At 45.8% G+C, this 14197-nt stretch overlaps 2 protein-coding genes across 3 annotated transcripts; one reads left to right on the top strand and one right to left on the bottom strand.

Annotated features, from left to right (window-relative positions):
• The first annotated feature begins 529 nt into the window (after window positions 1-529).
• gzf1 (GDNF-inducible zinc finger protein 1) lies at window positions 530-5567 on the top strand. The gene is made up of 8 exons (XM_062467178.1): window positions 530-765; window positions 1311-2322; window positions 2423-2606; window positions 2750-2925; window positions 3040-3134; window positions 3254-3421; window positions 3839-3996; window positions 4300-5567. Exons 2-8 carry the CDS (start codon window positions 1337-1339, stop codon window positions 5002-5004), a joined length of 2472 nt encoding a protein of 823 aa, XP_062323162.1. The 5' UTR covers window positions 530-765; window positions 1311-1336; the 3' UTR covers window positions 5005-5567.
• A 613-nt stretch (window positions 5568-6180) lies between these two features.
• On the bottom strand, window positions 6181-11590 carry napbb (N-ethylmaleimide-sensitive factor attachment protein, beta b). Of its 2 annotated transcripts, XM_062467179.1 has the most exons (11): window positions 11391-11590; window positions 9760-9839; window positions 9309-9425; window positions 8228-8274; window positions 7816-7893; window positions 7674-7729; window positions 7504-7588; window positions 7320-7424; window positions 7153-7221; window positions 7013-7063; window positions 6181-6787 (listed from the first exon to the last, which is right to left on the bottom strand). In XM_062467179.1, the coding sequence occupies exons 1-11, from the start codon at window positions 11489-11491 to the stop codon at window positions 6686-6688; spliced, it is 891 nt and encodes a 296-aa protein (XP_062323163.1). In that variant the 5' UTR covers window positions 11492-11590; the 3' UTR covers window positions 6181-6685. The 2 variants fall into 2 exon arrangements, with proteins under 2 accessions (XP_062323163.1, XP_062323166.1); XM_062467182.1 differs by lacking the exon at window positions 8228-8274 and having other exon boundaries at window positions 11391-11444.
• Between the last annotated feature and the right edge of the window lie 2607 nt (window positions 11591-14197).

The raw sequence follows: 14197 nt of genomic DNA on the forward strand, positions 1-14197 counted from the left end.
AGCTGAAAACCACAGCCTTTGGTCGACAGGAGAGCAGTATGAATCACCGGAAGAGCATGAGAGTTTGCAGAACTCATTAGGGCAAATGTAAGGTATATGGATTTCCTCGGTCAATAAAAAACCTTGGCAGCTGAACAGCACCCCAGTGAATCCTCAAGTAGCTTAACATTCACCCTTGGAATGACAGTGTAGGCTACGTTCAGAAAAATGGTGTGGATGATTATCACGTTGCGTTGAGTTCAAGAGGAATAAAAGAGGCATCCGGGCTTGTTTATTTGTTAACTTACTGTTTATTTAAATTTTACAGTTGTTTTGACACACATCATTCGTTTCTAAGATAAATACTGATCCATTTTAATCAGCCAACCACAAATCAAAAGCGCGTTTGAATAACTTAACACTGGTCTTGAAAACATTGCTTGTTGAGGAATCTGGTGGAACAATATGATGAAATGACACCACCGCGTGGACATTAAAAGTAAATGCTAAACAATTTGTCTGCGATCGGAGCACGGAAACATTTCGATTTTTTTTCGGGTCTATGAGCACAGTTAAATATGCTCTATGCTGCGATACATAAAGATGTATAAAGACACAGAGGTAGGCTAAATTCTGACAACTTTCGGAGCCTAACTCATTACGACGACCCGGATATCCATTGGGACCATTACGTCAGTGTCCGTGGAGCACATTTTACAGGAAATACTTTAGATGGAAGCCGCTTGCAAGCTACATTTATAAAGGACTGCCATTACCGAGTTTACGGTAAGAAAGCTGGCGACGCGCATATCACCATCTGTGCCGATGCTTACAACATTGAAACACCATAAGAATGAATTACTGACTACGATTCATTTTCTATTCAGACCTGCCCCTAGCAGTCTTTGATTAGCAATAGTTTGTTAAGCGGATCTCGTCTTGCTCATCAGCTAGCGAGCAAGCTAAACCTTAGCATAGTTATTTTATTACAAATGTTTGGACATGTTAATGGCTAGCTAGCTAGTTAATTGAGTTAAGGTGCATGGATTACAATAATAACGTGTCCAGGTATCTAGCTAACGTTAGCTAGCTGCTCAATTAGTTCCAGACTAACTAGCTACCTTGCTAGAGATAGCTAGCTATTCTGAGTAACGATAGATTAATGTTATGCTAGCCCCCTAAGCACTGTAGATGGCTGTCATTCGAAAGCATCGCATGAAAATTATGTTAGTACTTACCAATATGAATAAAGACTTGTAGCTATATTTTAGACTTTGAGTCGAAATTGAGGTGAATATAAAAGTCAAATACATCTACTTCTCATATTACAGGTTCTTCCAAACAGTACCGAGGAAACATGAGCTACCAGCTCCTGGCCGACAGTCACCATGAGGACATGCTGGAGGCTATGCACCAAATGAGACAGAAGGGTCACCTGTGTGATGTCACAGTACAGGTGAATTTCCAAGGAGAGCTGGAAGAGTTTGAAGTCCATCAAGTGGTGCTAGCTGCTTCCAGTGGCTACTTTAAATGTATTCTACTTGCCCGAGATGCTCCAAAGAAATTGTTCCTCACCAATATACACACCATTGAGTTCAGCACGTTTTTAGAGTATGTATACACTGGTAAAGCGCAGGTTGCCAAAGAGAGAATCTGTGATGTTCATGAGATGTCAAAACTGTTGGACTGTAAGATGCTTACAGAGGCTTGCAACTTAGTTTTGAATACAGAAACATCAAGTGAACCTATAATAGAAACATCACAAGAGACAAAGGGAGGTTTAAATGCCGTGAAGTTGACACAAAATACTAGAGTTGTGAAACTGCCAAGAAGGTCTTGGATGAAGAGATCCATGGATCCAAGGATGTCTGAGAATAAGGAGGTAAGCCCTAAAAAGGCAAATGTCAAGGTCACGGCTGAGGTGAAACCTGAATTCCCGGGGAGAAGGCTAAGCAACAGACTAGCCGGCCGCAAGGTCTACGTTGGCCTTCCTAAGAAGCGGAGACTGAAGATCACCCCAGGTCCGGCGGAGAACTCCGACCAGGATGCACCCGGCTCCTCCCAGGAGGACGAGGCTCTGACGGAAGCTGTGATGGAGGGTGACGAGGAGGAGGGTGACGAGGAGGAGGGCGATGAGGAGGACTCTGAGAAAACGGCAGATGCTGATATCCAGGAAGAGGAGCCAGGGGATGACCCTGTGTTCATGGAGATGGAGGAGGAGGAGGAGGGGGAAGAGGAGGAGGGCACGAGGAGGAGAGTGGCCAAGCGAGGCGACACTCAGTACAAGTGTGAGAAGTGCCAGAGGACATTTCTCTATGAGAAGAGTTACATGAAACACATCAGGTGGGTGCTGGGGTTTGACGACCCGGTCACAGTAAGCGATGTAGTCGTGATTGTTGTCATAAAGTGTCACCTGTCCCTCTGTGTGTGTGTGTGGTCCCAGTGTGAGTCATGGTGTCCAGGCGGAGGTGGTGTACCGCTGTGACACCTGCCAGCAGACCTTTGCGAACCGCGGGAACCTGAAGATCCACGAGAGGCACGTCCACAACGACGAGCGGCTCTTCTCCTGCGACGTCTGCACCAAGACCTTCAAACGCAAGAAGGACGTCATCCGCCACCAGCGGCAGGTGATGTCCGGTGAAGTCAGTTTCGAACAACTTGGGATTCCCACGTTCGAACACCTTCTGCCACCGTGCCTCCTGTCTGCGAGTGGTCCCGTTGAATAAGTACAGTTTTACGATGTTGAATTTTCTTTTTAATGTTCTCCCAGGTCCACGAGGGTGGAGCAGGGGCCATGCGCCATGTCTGTCCGGTCTGTAGCAAGTCTCTGAGCTCTCGCACCGCCCTCACGCTGCACGAGAGAACTCACACGGGAGACAAGCCCTTCCAGTGTCCCGAGTGTCAGGCCAGGTTTTCCCAGAGCTCCGCTCTCAAGACGCACCGCAGGTACCCGCACAACCAGCCCGAGCAGCTCTGAAAACACGCTGTTCTGACGGTTTTCGAATGAAGTTATATTGATGGTTATTGTTGATCTGATCTGTCTATGCATGTGTGTTTCAGGATCCACACAGGAGAGAAGCCGTTTGCCTGTGACCAGTGTGAAGCCAGGTTTAACCAGAAGCACATGCTGTGCTACCACAAGAGGTCACACACAGGTCAGAGTGCTTCCACAGGTCTTGGTACAGTTTCCCCATTCAGCGTCAACAGTGACTGACGCTAAGACCAGTGGTGTTTAGCTGAATAGATGTATCGCTTTTGTGTTGCCGTCTCCCAGGAGAGAAGCCCTTCATGTGTGAGAGCTGTGGGAAAAGCTTTGCGTCTAAAGAATACCTGAGGCATCACGCCAACATCCACACCGGCTCTAAGCCGTACAAGTGTGAACGCTGCGGGCGAGGCTTTGCACAGAGAAACTCGCTCCACCAGCATATGAAAACACACACAGGTGAGCACATACACACAGGTGAGCACATACACACAGGTGAGCACATACACACAGGTGAGCACATACACACAGGAGAGCACATACACACAGGAGAGCACATACACACAGGAGAGCACATACACACAGGAGAGCACATACACACAGGAGAGCACATACACACAGGTGAGCACATACACACAGGTGAGCACATATACACAGGTGAGCACATACACACAGGTGAGCACATATACACAGGTGAGCACATATACACAGGTGAGCACATATACACAGGTGAGCACATACACACAGGTGAGCACATACACACAGGTAAGCACACACACAGGTGAGCACACATTCATATATCTTAACACACATATCAACATCTTTTTGATCATCTGTTGTAGTGTCGCTGTGTTTATCCTCGTGTCTGTGCGTCAGGTGAGCGTCCCTACAGCTGCACCTTCTGTGACAAGAGCTTCACCCAGCTGAACGCCCTGCAGAGGCACCAGCGTATCCACACAGGGGAGAAGCCCTACATGTGTGGCCTCTGTAACCGCACCTTCACCGATAAGTCCACCGTCCGCAGGCACACCATGGTGAGGCAGATATACCTGCACAGGAAAACACTTTCATTGACTTACTATTTCACTTCTAAGTACAGGGAGTCAGGTGGCTGAGCGGTTAGGGAATCGGGCTAGTAATCTGAAGGTTGCCAGTTCGATTCCCGGCTGTGTCAAATGACGTTTCTTTGGGCAAGGCACTTCACCCTACTTGCCTCGGGGAATGTCCCTGTACTTACTGTAAGTCGCTCTGGATAAGAGTGTCTACTAAATGTAAATGTACATATTACAGGACGTTGATGTTTCATTGAGAGATGTTTCTTATCCTGTCGTTGACAGACTCATGACATGGACGCGCCCTGGAAGAACTATCTGGTGGTTCTCAAGGGAAATATGGAGGACAAGAAGCCCAAAGGCTTAACCAAGGTCAAAGTCCAAAAGAATGGGGATGCGAAGAAGCCGAGAGGAGCCGCATCTGGAGATGGGAGTAAGGTCCAGGAGGGGGCAGTGATGCTTCCAGCTGGGCCCGTCACCCTCCCTGCCGACTGGACCGGTCCGGGCACCATCGCCCTGGTCAGCCACCCCAGCCAGGGAGGCATCATGGTCATCCAGACAGAGGGCACCCAGATCGTCACCGACAGCACAGGGAACAGCATCCTCTCCCTGGACGGCTCCACTATCGGCATCCCCTACTCCATCCCCGTCTCCATCTCTCACTCCATTCCCGGCTCGTCCTCGGAGGCCATACTGGCTCACGTGTCCGAAAACCCCTCCATCCCCACTGCGTCCGTACTGGAAACCGTGGTCTCTCAGACCCTGCTGGCTCCTGTTACAGTGGTCGAGTCTGCCTCGGAGATGGGGATTACAGGCTCAGAGGACAAGGAGGTAGCAGAGAGCGCTTCCGTCTCAGGGGAGGACTGTGTTACAGTGCAGGCAGCCGACCTGGAGACAGAGTATCAGTTAGCCTCTGTTCCCTCTGACAGAGGACAGAGTGCTACTGAGCACTCTGGTGCTTTGGGGGCCATGGTCATCTCTATTAACTAGACCATACACCAACTGTGTTTAAGCAACTGGGGTTTGCATCAAGCTCATGCAGACCTTTTAGGTGGATTGTCTACCCGGATGTGGTTTGTTTTTATGTAGTTAGAAGCGATCATGTTTCATAGGATTCAGTTCAACATTTTAACAGAATGCCTCTTCAGTCTTGTGAGTCGGACAGTGTGTTTGTCCCTGTGACGCACGTCCGAGGTCCAGTCTGATCCTTCAGAGCACGCCTCCAGATCAAACGGTGTGTTATGATCATTCTTTAATCAGACTTGCAGCATTGCTTATGTAGTGCACTTTTAAACGGACATTACATAAAGTATAATATGGTACAAATCTTACAAGTGTTGATGTGGAGCTCATCCATAATTTTTTTGTCTTCACACAATGAGATGATTAAAAACCAGGCTAGCCTTGGTTATGATATAAAGGTCATGTATGTAAAAGGTATTGTGTTACCACGCGTTCAAAGACTTAACAAAAATACCAGGTGGTAGGTGTGTTTTTATTACTGTACATTTACACAGACGGACAGTAAATAAAAAGACCATTATTTAGCCAGAGATATTCAGGTTGATTCAGTAGAAACGTCTGTGCAGTCCGTTTACGCCAATCAAAGTAACACGACACGAAGCTACAACTAAGCTGCACGCTGACATGCTCTGTAAGGGGCGTGTAGGAGGTGCTCTACAGGGAAACCTTTAAGTCACAACGTACCACACGATGGGCTACATGGAACAGGCTGTCTGTTTGAAGAGCCTGCCCTCACATGTACAGGGAAGGTAGAACTAGTCCTTGCATTCAAAAATACTTATACAGGCAGATACCTCACACTGCTGGACATATAAAGTAAAAAATGTATTGGTGGTTTAACCCCCCCCCTGAAAATCAATTGATAGTACATTAAAAAAAGAATCAGGGAAACCATAATTTCACCGTCAAAATGTATGATGCTTTTTAACAGTAACTTGTACAAGTGATGTCCTCAGGAGTGGGCAGGACTACTGTGCCTGCTCAGGCTGCAGCAACAACCAGTCAGATGGTGTGATTGTTTTTCTTCTGTTACAAAATCCCTGATAATACATTTCCTGTTGGAAGCCACACACATACTATGATGGTCACTATCAACCAAACAACCTTTAGAAATAAAACTAAACACACTTATAATTCCAAGTATGTGATATTAAAATATATACTCATATAGTTACTCATCTCTAGATTAAAAGCCAGTCACATCTGCTGAAACTGAAGACCAAATTGCAACTGTACAAATCATGCGGCGCTTGATCTCAATGCTAACATCTTGATAATGCTTCGGTAGAGATCTGAGAGGTCTGGACCTCTCAGATCTCCTTGGTTACTGGTCGACCAGAGTAGAGAGGAGAGAGTGAGCGGCTGTCCTCCACAGAGGAGTGTTATAACGGCTCCACACCCTAGATACCTTAGATGGTAGATGTTAATACTGAGAAACAGCCATATAACTATAAATAAATGGTACATGAAACCAAGTATTCTGATCTACAGATGCTGTCTAGGCATTGCTGCTAAATGTACATGAGTGTAGTCTATGGAGAATCCATACTGAGTCATTACACTAAAACAATAGGAGATGTTGGAGGAGGGGGAGGAGAGGCATGCCAGGGAAGGTCCCCTCGCCAAGAGGCTTCCCCTTGGGGTAACTTCACTTCAGGTCGCCCTCATCGCCCTGGATGCTCTTCTTAATGCGCAGCAGCATGGTGGTGTGCCACTGGTCCAGACGAGAGATGGAGTCAAACTCCTTCACCTGACGGCAGACGCAGAAAGAAAGAACAGACACACAGGGACAGAGGTACATGGTGAGGTTTAAGAAGTTCTCAGGAAGTGGGATAATAACCTCATATTACTGAAATGATCAAAGCCCACTAGAAAAAAACACAAAATGTCATTCTTATTAAGTAAAGAATTGTCAGGACCAGCAGACAACGAAACAGAATCTTTTTTGAGAATTGTAGGGCTAAAAAAGGCTTACTGCTTCTGTGAAACCCTCACTGTTCTGTTCCTCATGAGCTTCCAGAAGTTTCTGTCAAAGACAAAATCTAGGTTAGAAACGAGGGCTGGAATAACAAATGAGCAGAAGCATGTTGTCTGTCAGTCATTCAGGTCACGCACCTTCAACAGTTTGCATTCTCTGGAGTCAGAGAAGGCTGGAAACATCTCCTCGTACTTCTCCACAGCCAGCTGCCGGAATAATTTAGTTTAGAATTTGAATTTAGCGGAGAGACCATGACACCAAACACTAGGAGATGCGTTGGCTTCGAAGAGACAGGAGAACAAACCTTTGCGTTCAACTCATCCACGATGAAGTGGCACAGGGAGGCTTTGAAGAAGTATTCTTTGGCGCTGTATTTCAAAAGGGGGTTATCCATGGTGCTGGATCCAACCTGGCAACCACACACTGGATTTTAGAATACTGCCTCAGCATGGGTACATCAAAGTCAACTCCCTTAAATCAGAACCCACCTGCTCGTAAATCTCGATGGCCTTCTGGTACTGTTCCAGTTGGGCGCTGTAGGCAGCAACCTTCAGTAGACACTTGTTAGCAGAGCTGTGAAACAGACATGGGGAGATGTGAAGCAGACAGACAGCCTCTATATAACCTTAGCTGTACACAAGGCTGGAAGGATACTCACCTGTTAGATTCCTCTCCCTTATAGTAGTCTGCTGCCTGCTCGTAGTGGGCAATCGCCTAAAGAAAACCCAGACAAGGGATGTAAAGACTGGGAGCTACCTGTAATTAAAGAGAATTACTTTGAGGAGGAGACAAAAACTCACCTTTTCAACATCCACCATCTCCGACTCGTAGATCTCTGCGATGGTGATGTGGTGTTTGGCTGCGATGGTGAACCTTCCCTGGAGAACAAGACGGAAGGAATCGTGACTAACTGGATGCAGAGGAGCCTGGCATCGATATCGCTGCTGCTAGCGTCCTTCCTCAGCTACAGCACAGGGAGCAGCCAGAAGCCTCACAACCACTAGGAGAGGAACTAGGAAATCCTGCAGTGTCACATCGATTTCACATCTTCATGCTACAGAACAAGGGAGCATAACACTAAGTACCTGTACTCAGAAATGCTTAAAGGCTCTCGTGTTGTAACGTTGCAGGCACAAGCACCTACAGTACATGCCCGGCTGACGGGGAAGTGGCTCATAAAGAGCGGATGGTGTGTGTTTCTGTGCATCTTACCATGTCTGTGTATATATCGATGGCTGCATTTAAACACTTGATTGCCTCTAATGGCAGCATTAAAAGAAAAAGGAGGAACAGTCAGACTGGGAGGACAATGTTAGTGATAGTATAAACACATACAAGGGGGGGCTGGGAAGTTACATCTAGCTATCATCTGTTATAAACTATATTTTAAACATCACCCTCAGGGTACATTTCATAAACATTCATTTGGGACAGTAATATAGTAGCTATACGTTATTATGTAGTGAAAGACTTACCCAACATATGCAGTGGTTAATACACAGTAAGGTCAAGGTTACATAATCTATTGAATTGTCTTGTGCTGGATCAAACTAGGCATATGGGGATGAACACCGCCATATCCTTCTATAAATCACTGCTGAAGGCTTGTATTAAAGATATTAAATCCATGCACTGAGTAGACAGTATGGCAGACAAACCCAGATAATAACCCCACTACTGCTCCAGAGAGAGAATCACAAGAGCAGAGAGAAACTCCACTCCAGCCGAATCAAATGAGTTATGAATTCAAGAGAAATATGTCAATTCCCCAGAACTCCATCTCAGGAGCAGGTTGAGATTGACAGTAGACGGCAGAATCAGGTTATGCACTTGGTAAACTTGCATCACGACTCAAATCACGACTATTGTGTCTTGATTTCTGCATCCCCCATCAGAGAGCCATCGCTCTCATCTCAGAATTTTGGAGAGCGAGGGGAACGAGAACTCTCTAGGAAATCCTTTGAACTGGATCTCATTATGACTCGTCCCAGCAGACTAAACTGGCCCCCCTGTTGGGAGTTTGCTCCAGTTCTACAGCCTCAGATTCCTGTGCTGGGAACGTGGATGCACCGACCCATCAGTCTAACTGGGCTGTGTTGGACCCTGCCGTTAGGCGTCTCAGTCTGTCTACCCTCCAGCTCTCAGCAGAGCTGGTCCTTTAGCGGGTGTTTCGTTTCGTCAACCGCCTATCCTCCGGTTGCTGTGGAGACGGCTCGTATATATAGTTCAGAAAGGAGAAGACCCTGGAGCTGTCCCTAGGCTGGGGAGAGAGCGTACCGGCGGTCTGGCTCACCGTTAGGGTCGGACTTCTTGAAGGCGTTCCCTGCATCGATGAAGCTGCAAGCAGAGTCGTGTTTGTTCTGGAGCTGCATGTGGAGGCGGGCTGCCTTGCAGAACGCATTACCAGCAGCTGGAGAAACACACACACACACACACAGTGTACACACACATAAGCACGTAAGGTGAAATCATTTACATTTATTCATTTAGCAGATGCTTTTATCCAAAGCGACTTCCAAGAGAGAGCTTTACAAAAAGTGCATCGGTCACTGATCATAAACAACGAGATAGGCCCAAAACATTGTGGGTAGCCAAAACATGAAGCATTGAAATCTGTGCCTCCCCTCCCCCCCCCTTGCCCCTAATCCAACACAGCCAAATTCAACATAACTCGAAAGGATCGCCACCCGTTTCTCCAGGACTAGTGATGGTGTTTATCAGTGAGAGAGAAAACAAAAGCCCACCGCTCCAGTTTTTGGCCATCTTGAACATGTTGGCTGCCCTGGCGTACATCTCACACGCCTCCTCCACTCTATGGGGCCCGCTGGAAGAACAGGAAAGAAAAACGTGAACATTAAACAAAACACTGACACATTGAGGTGGATTTAAATCGGGAGTCAGGTGGCTGACCGGTTAGGGAAGCGGGCTAATAATCGGAAGGTTGCCAGTTCGATTCCCGCCCGTGCCAAATGACGTTGTGTCCTTGGGCAAGGCACTTCACCCTACTTGCCTCGGGGAGAATGTCCCTGTACTTACTGTAAGTCGCTCTGGATAAGAGCGTCTGCTAAATGACTAAATAAACAATGGACAATTCTTAGAAATTGTGCCACCATAAAGATGCAAACACAGAAATAAAAAATCGGCCTGCATAATACAGCACATCCAGTTTACTCATTCATTTGAAGACAGCTGTGGCTGTTGGAGTCAGAGACGTAACAGAAACACAACAGTATGACCACTCAGGTTCAGAGTTGTTGGGAGGGAACCAAGCCATCGGATTTGTGTTTCTGCTCCAGCTTACAGCCATAGCTGCCTTGACGTCTGTATTGATTTCTGTCTTTGTGATCTACTACTGTAGGTGACCCCTGGGAACTCCCTGGAGCACTAATGATGCCCTGGCCACCCAATCACATTGGAGCTAGAGGGGATGACATCATTGTTCAGTGTGTGTGTGTGTGTCCACCCCCTCAACCCCCAGCGCTGTATAGAGGTGTCACAATGACAGTGCACCACTGAGTCATGACTCAATTGTATTGCACAGCACACACACTGTAATAGAAACACATGCAAATCAGTAACATACAAACTTTAACTTGAAGGACAGGTAAACCACTATAAAGGATACCAAGCTGTGCTCAATGTCCTCAATTTCTGACAGGATCCTGCCAAATAACAAACATTTAGGGCACTTGCACTGATGCTGAGGGATTTTTAAGCCTGAAATACCTCCACAGACCATAGTTGGGAGTCGGTTGGACAACTTGATAAATCTTTTGTATTTCCATTGAGGGGATTGCCTTTATTGTAATTTTAACTGATTATTAAGCAACGACTTGAAGGAACGTAAAGGCAAATGGCAAATTGTTATTTTGCCGTTGATTGTGAAGAGGAAAAGTATCACCAAGGGACTGCAACCCAGTCAAAATCTCAAATTCTCTTAAAAGGAGCTTAACGCTACAGTACACAATATACAGACACACAACTGCTGAAGGAACCTGACCGGCAGTTAACAAGCAAATAAGCATAATAGAGTAAGTCCATGAGTATTGACCTGCTGAGGTGTTCATTGCATTTAGGTAGGTCTCGTCTAGCAAGCTAAAGTCGACGTTAGCCAGAATGCTAGAGAGCTGTAAGAATAAGATAGATTGCCTTAGGCTAGCAAGTTGAATAACTATTATGTCTTCCATTAACATTGGGTATACATCATTTGTATATCAATGACATTTTTAGAGATTATTTTGAACTGTTATGTAGCATCTTGAAATTAAAGGTGATACTCAGTTAATCAGCTAAAACGTTTGTGCGGCTAGCGTTAAGAACAGGTCTAGCTACGCTACTTTGCTGGCACTTGTTTTTTGGTGCAGCGTTTTCTTACCCGCCAAACATTCCTCCCAAGAAAGACCCAGAAGACTTCACTTTCTTATCAGCGTCAGCCATAAGCTGAATGGCTTCCTTCTCTTTTCCAGAGTTATCCATTTTCTTAGGACAAAGGTGCAAAACACCGGCTAACAGTTAGATGAAAGTACTCGCACAGGATTCTAGCTAGTAGCTAATGAAGGATTACAGCCAACGGGTTTATTTAGCGTGGGCGTGTACCTACAGTGGTTTACAGCATCCTGGGATTTGGAGTGCTTGCCATAAAGAGCGGTATAAACTCCAACTCCATTCGGAAAAAATCATACATTTTGAGCCACTTATGATTTTGACTGCTTCAAAGGCTTCTATAACTTTTACATCCTGTTTTACATGTCAAATATCCCTGAGACTCAGATAACAAACACTAAATAATTAGTCAGGCAATTTCTAATTTTTACATAGACTACAGAATGCATTTGAGAAAGAAAATGTAAAAAAAAATCTGATTATGATTCTGAAAACGCAACATTAAAATGTAGTCGCTTTCATGAATGGAGGAGACATAAAATATATATAAAACAATGACCTCTAGCGGGTGTTTAACGTCAGGCTTGTGTTCGGTACTGTACATAATGTAATGCAGCAGGTGGTGCTCATGTTTTGACAATTGTGTGGCCTGTAGTCACATGCCCGGTTGTTCAACATTGTGTCGCAGACAAAAATAGATCAGGTTGAACTGGTGTTTCAAAACCCATTGACACTGTATGACTATGTTTAGCCTGTGTTCTGCTCCTCTCTCTCACCAACCGTCTCTGGAGGAGGGGATCCCTCTCTGAATTGCTCCTCCCAAGGTTTCTTCCATTTTTTCTCCTGTTGGGAGTTTTTCTGGGAGTTTTTCCTTGTCTTCCTTGAGGGTTTAGGTTGGTTGAGGGGCAGTTCTATGGCCGTATGTGAAGCCCTCTGTGACATGCTTGCGTGTAAAAAGGGCTATACAAATAAATTTGATTTGAACATTCGCATTTCCTCAACAGAATGTAGTGGCTTCTCCAGACTTTTTTTGACAGGGGTGTAGTAGGGCACCAACTCCTGAGGGGGCACCAAAAAATAGCAAACTGAAAAATCATCATAGTTATAATACTTATAATACCGATATTATTTTAGTATAGAAATATTAGACACGTATATTACAAAACAGGCAGAACAAGAGATGTAGCCTATTTAAATGCTCACAAAAAGTTATGATGGTGCCCCCCCCCCCCCACCCCCCCAAACAAAACAAAACAAATAGGCTACACACTCAACTTCCCAAGCTCGCTGTGGGTGCCCTTCCCTCAGTGGGCTGACGAACTTTGACAGTAGGCTAGGTCAACTTTTCTAAGATGGGCTTAAAACGATAACAGGAGTCAGGGGAAGGAAAAAAGAAAGAAAGAGACTGCGAGATGGTGCCCGTGCATCACTTTCAGGTAAGTCCATGTTTAATCATTGTTAAATACGGGAAATGTGCTAATTTAATGGTTAGCCTTTGCATACACCTCAAACTTGCTGACCTTATTGCTAATGTTAGCACACTCAAATATGTTAACTTAGTTAGGTGCAAGCTAGATTGAGATTTTACTATTAAACATTATCTATGCATTTTACAAGTAACTGCGCCAGCTAGCTGTTACTTTCTTACCTACTGTCTGCCAAGATTTTACCAATTGAAAAACGGCTTGTAAAATGTTTATTTTACATAAAGCTCAAAAAACTATTTTGCGCTCAAATAAAGGCCCAAAATTTTTGGGGACATCCGTAACTAGCATCACATCAAACACAGGAGGGGGGGGGGGGGGCCTTAAGCCTTGTTGCCCAGGGCACAGAAAATTGTTAATCCGGCCCTGCGCGCGAGCGAAATTTTGTGGCCATTATTTGACCGCAAAATTGTTTTTTGAGCTTTATGTAAAAAAAACAGACGTTTTTCAATTGGTAAAACCTTGTCTAGCGATGCCATCACTCCGGCCCTGCTCCCATCCATCCTCCCTGATGCGTATCGTTACGGTAGGGCCGCCCGTCCTAGCTATCGGTAGCCGATCTGGGAAAACTTTTGGAAAAGACGGGCTATGGACCCAACCAACTGTATTTGGGAGGGGAGAACTCCCTCACATGGTACAACCCATGCTGAGGCTGAGGTTTCAGAATGCGGAACGTGTGTAGCCTACTTTAAGAGAAGATAGACTAACGTGACAAATAAAAAACAAAAAAGACAAAAAAATCCTCGACCGGCCCAAAAGTGAAGCGGCTCACCGGGAACTCTCCCGATTCTCCCGATTACCCACCCCGGCCCTGCACAAAGCTGGAGACTCCTCCTGTACATCCCTTCCTGGCTGTTCCCCCCCTTCCTCTGTAATTTCTGTTCTGTACATCCCAGCATCAAATGATTCTTACTGTGTATGGAGGGGACTAATATGAGTAACCACAGTAAGTTTCAGGCATCTGGCACATTCCTAGTCAAAGTTAGCAGGGGGTGCATTTTGTGGCAAGGCCCAACACAGCCCTGCCCTGAACACCCCCCACCCCCACCCCCGTCATAATTTCTGTTCTGTATATCCTAGCATCATATGATTCTGGCCGTAGCCTATATTAAGGGGACGAGTATGAGGATCCACTGTAGGTTTCAGGTATCTGGTATCTTTCATAAAGTTAGCACGGGGTGCATTTCCTGGCAAGGCCCAACACAGCCCTGCACTGAGAATGCACCCCCCCATGTAATTTATGTTCTTTATGTGTAATCAGAGACATGGAAGGTGGTGTTCGATCCCTGGTGCCGGCGAATGTCAGCCAAGAGTA

Source organism: Osmerus eperlanus, chromosome 8 (genome assembly GCF_963692335.1).
Source record: "Osmerus eperlanus chromosome 8, fOsmEpe2.1, whole genome shotgun sequence".
NCBI classification, from domain to species: Eukaryota; Metazoa; Chordata; class Actinopteri; order Osmeriformes; family Osmeridae; genus Osmerus; species Osmerus eperlanus.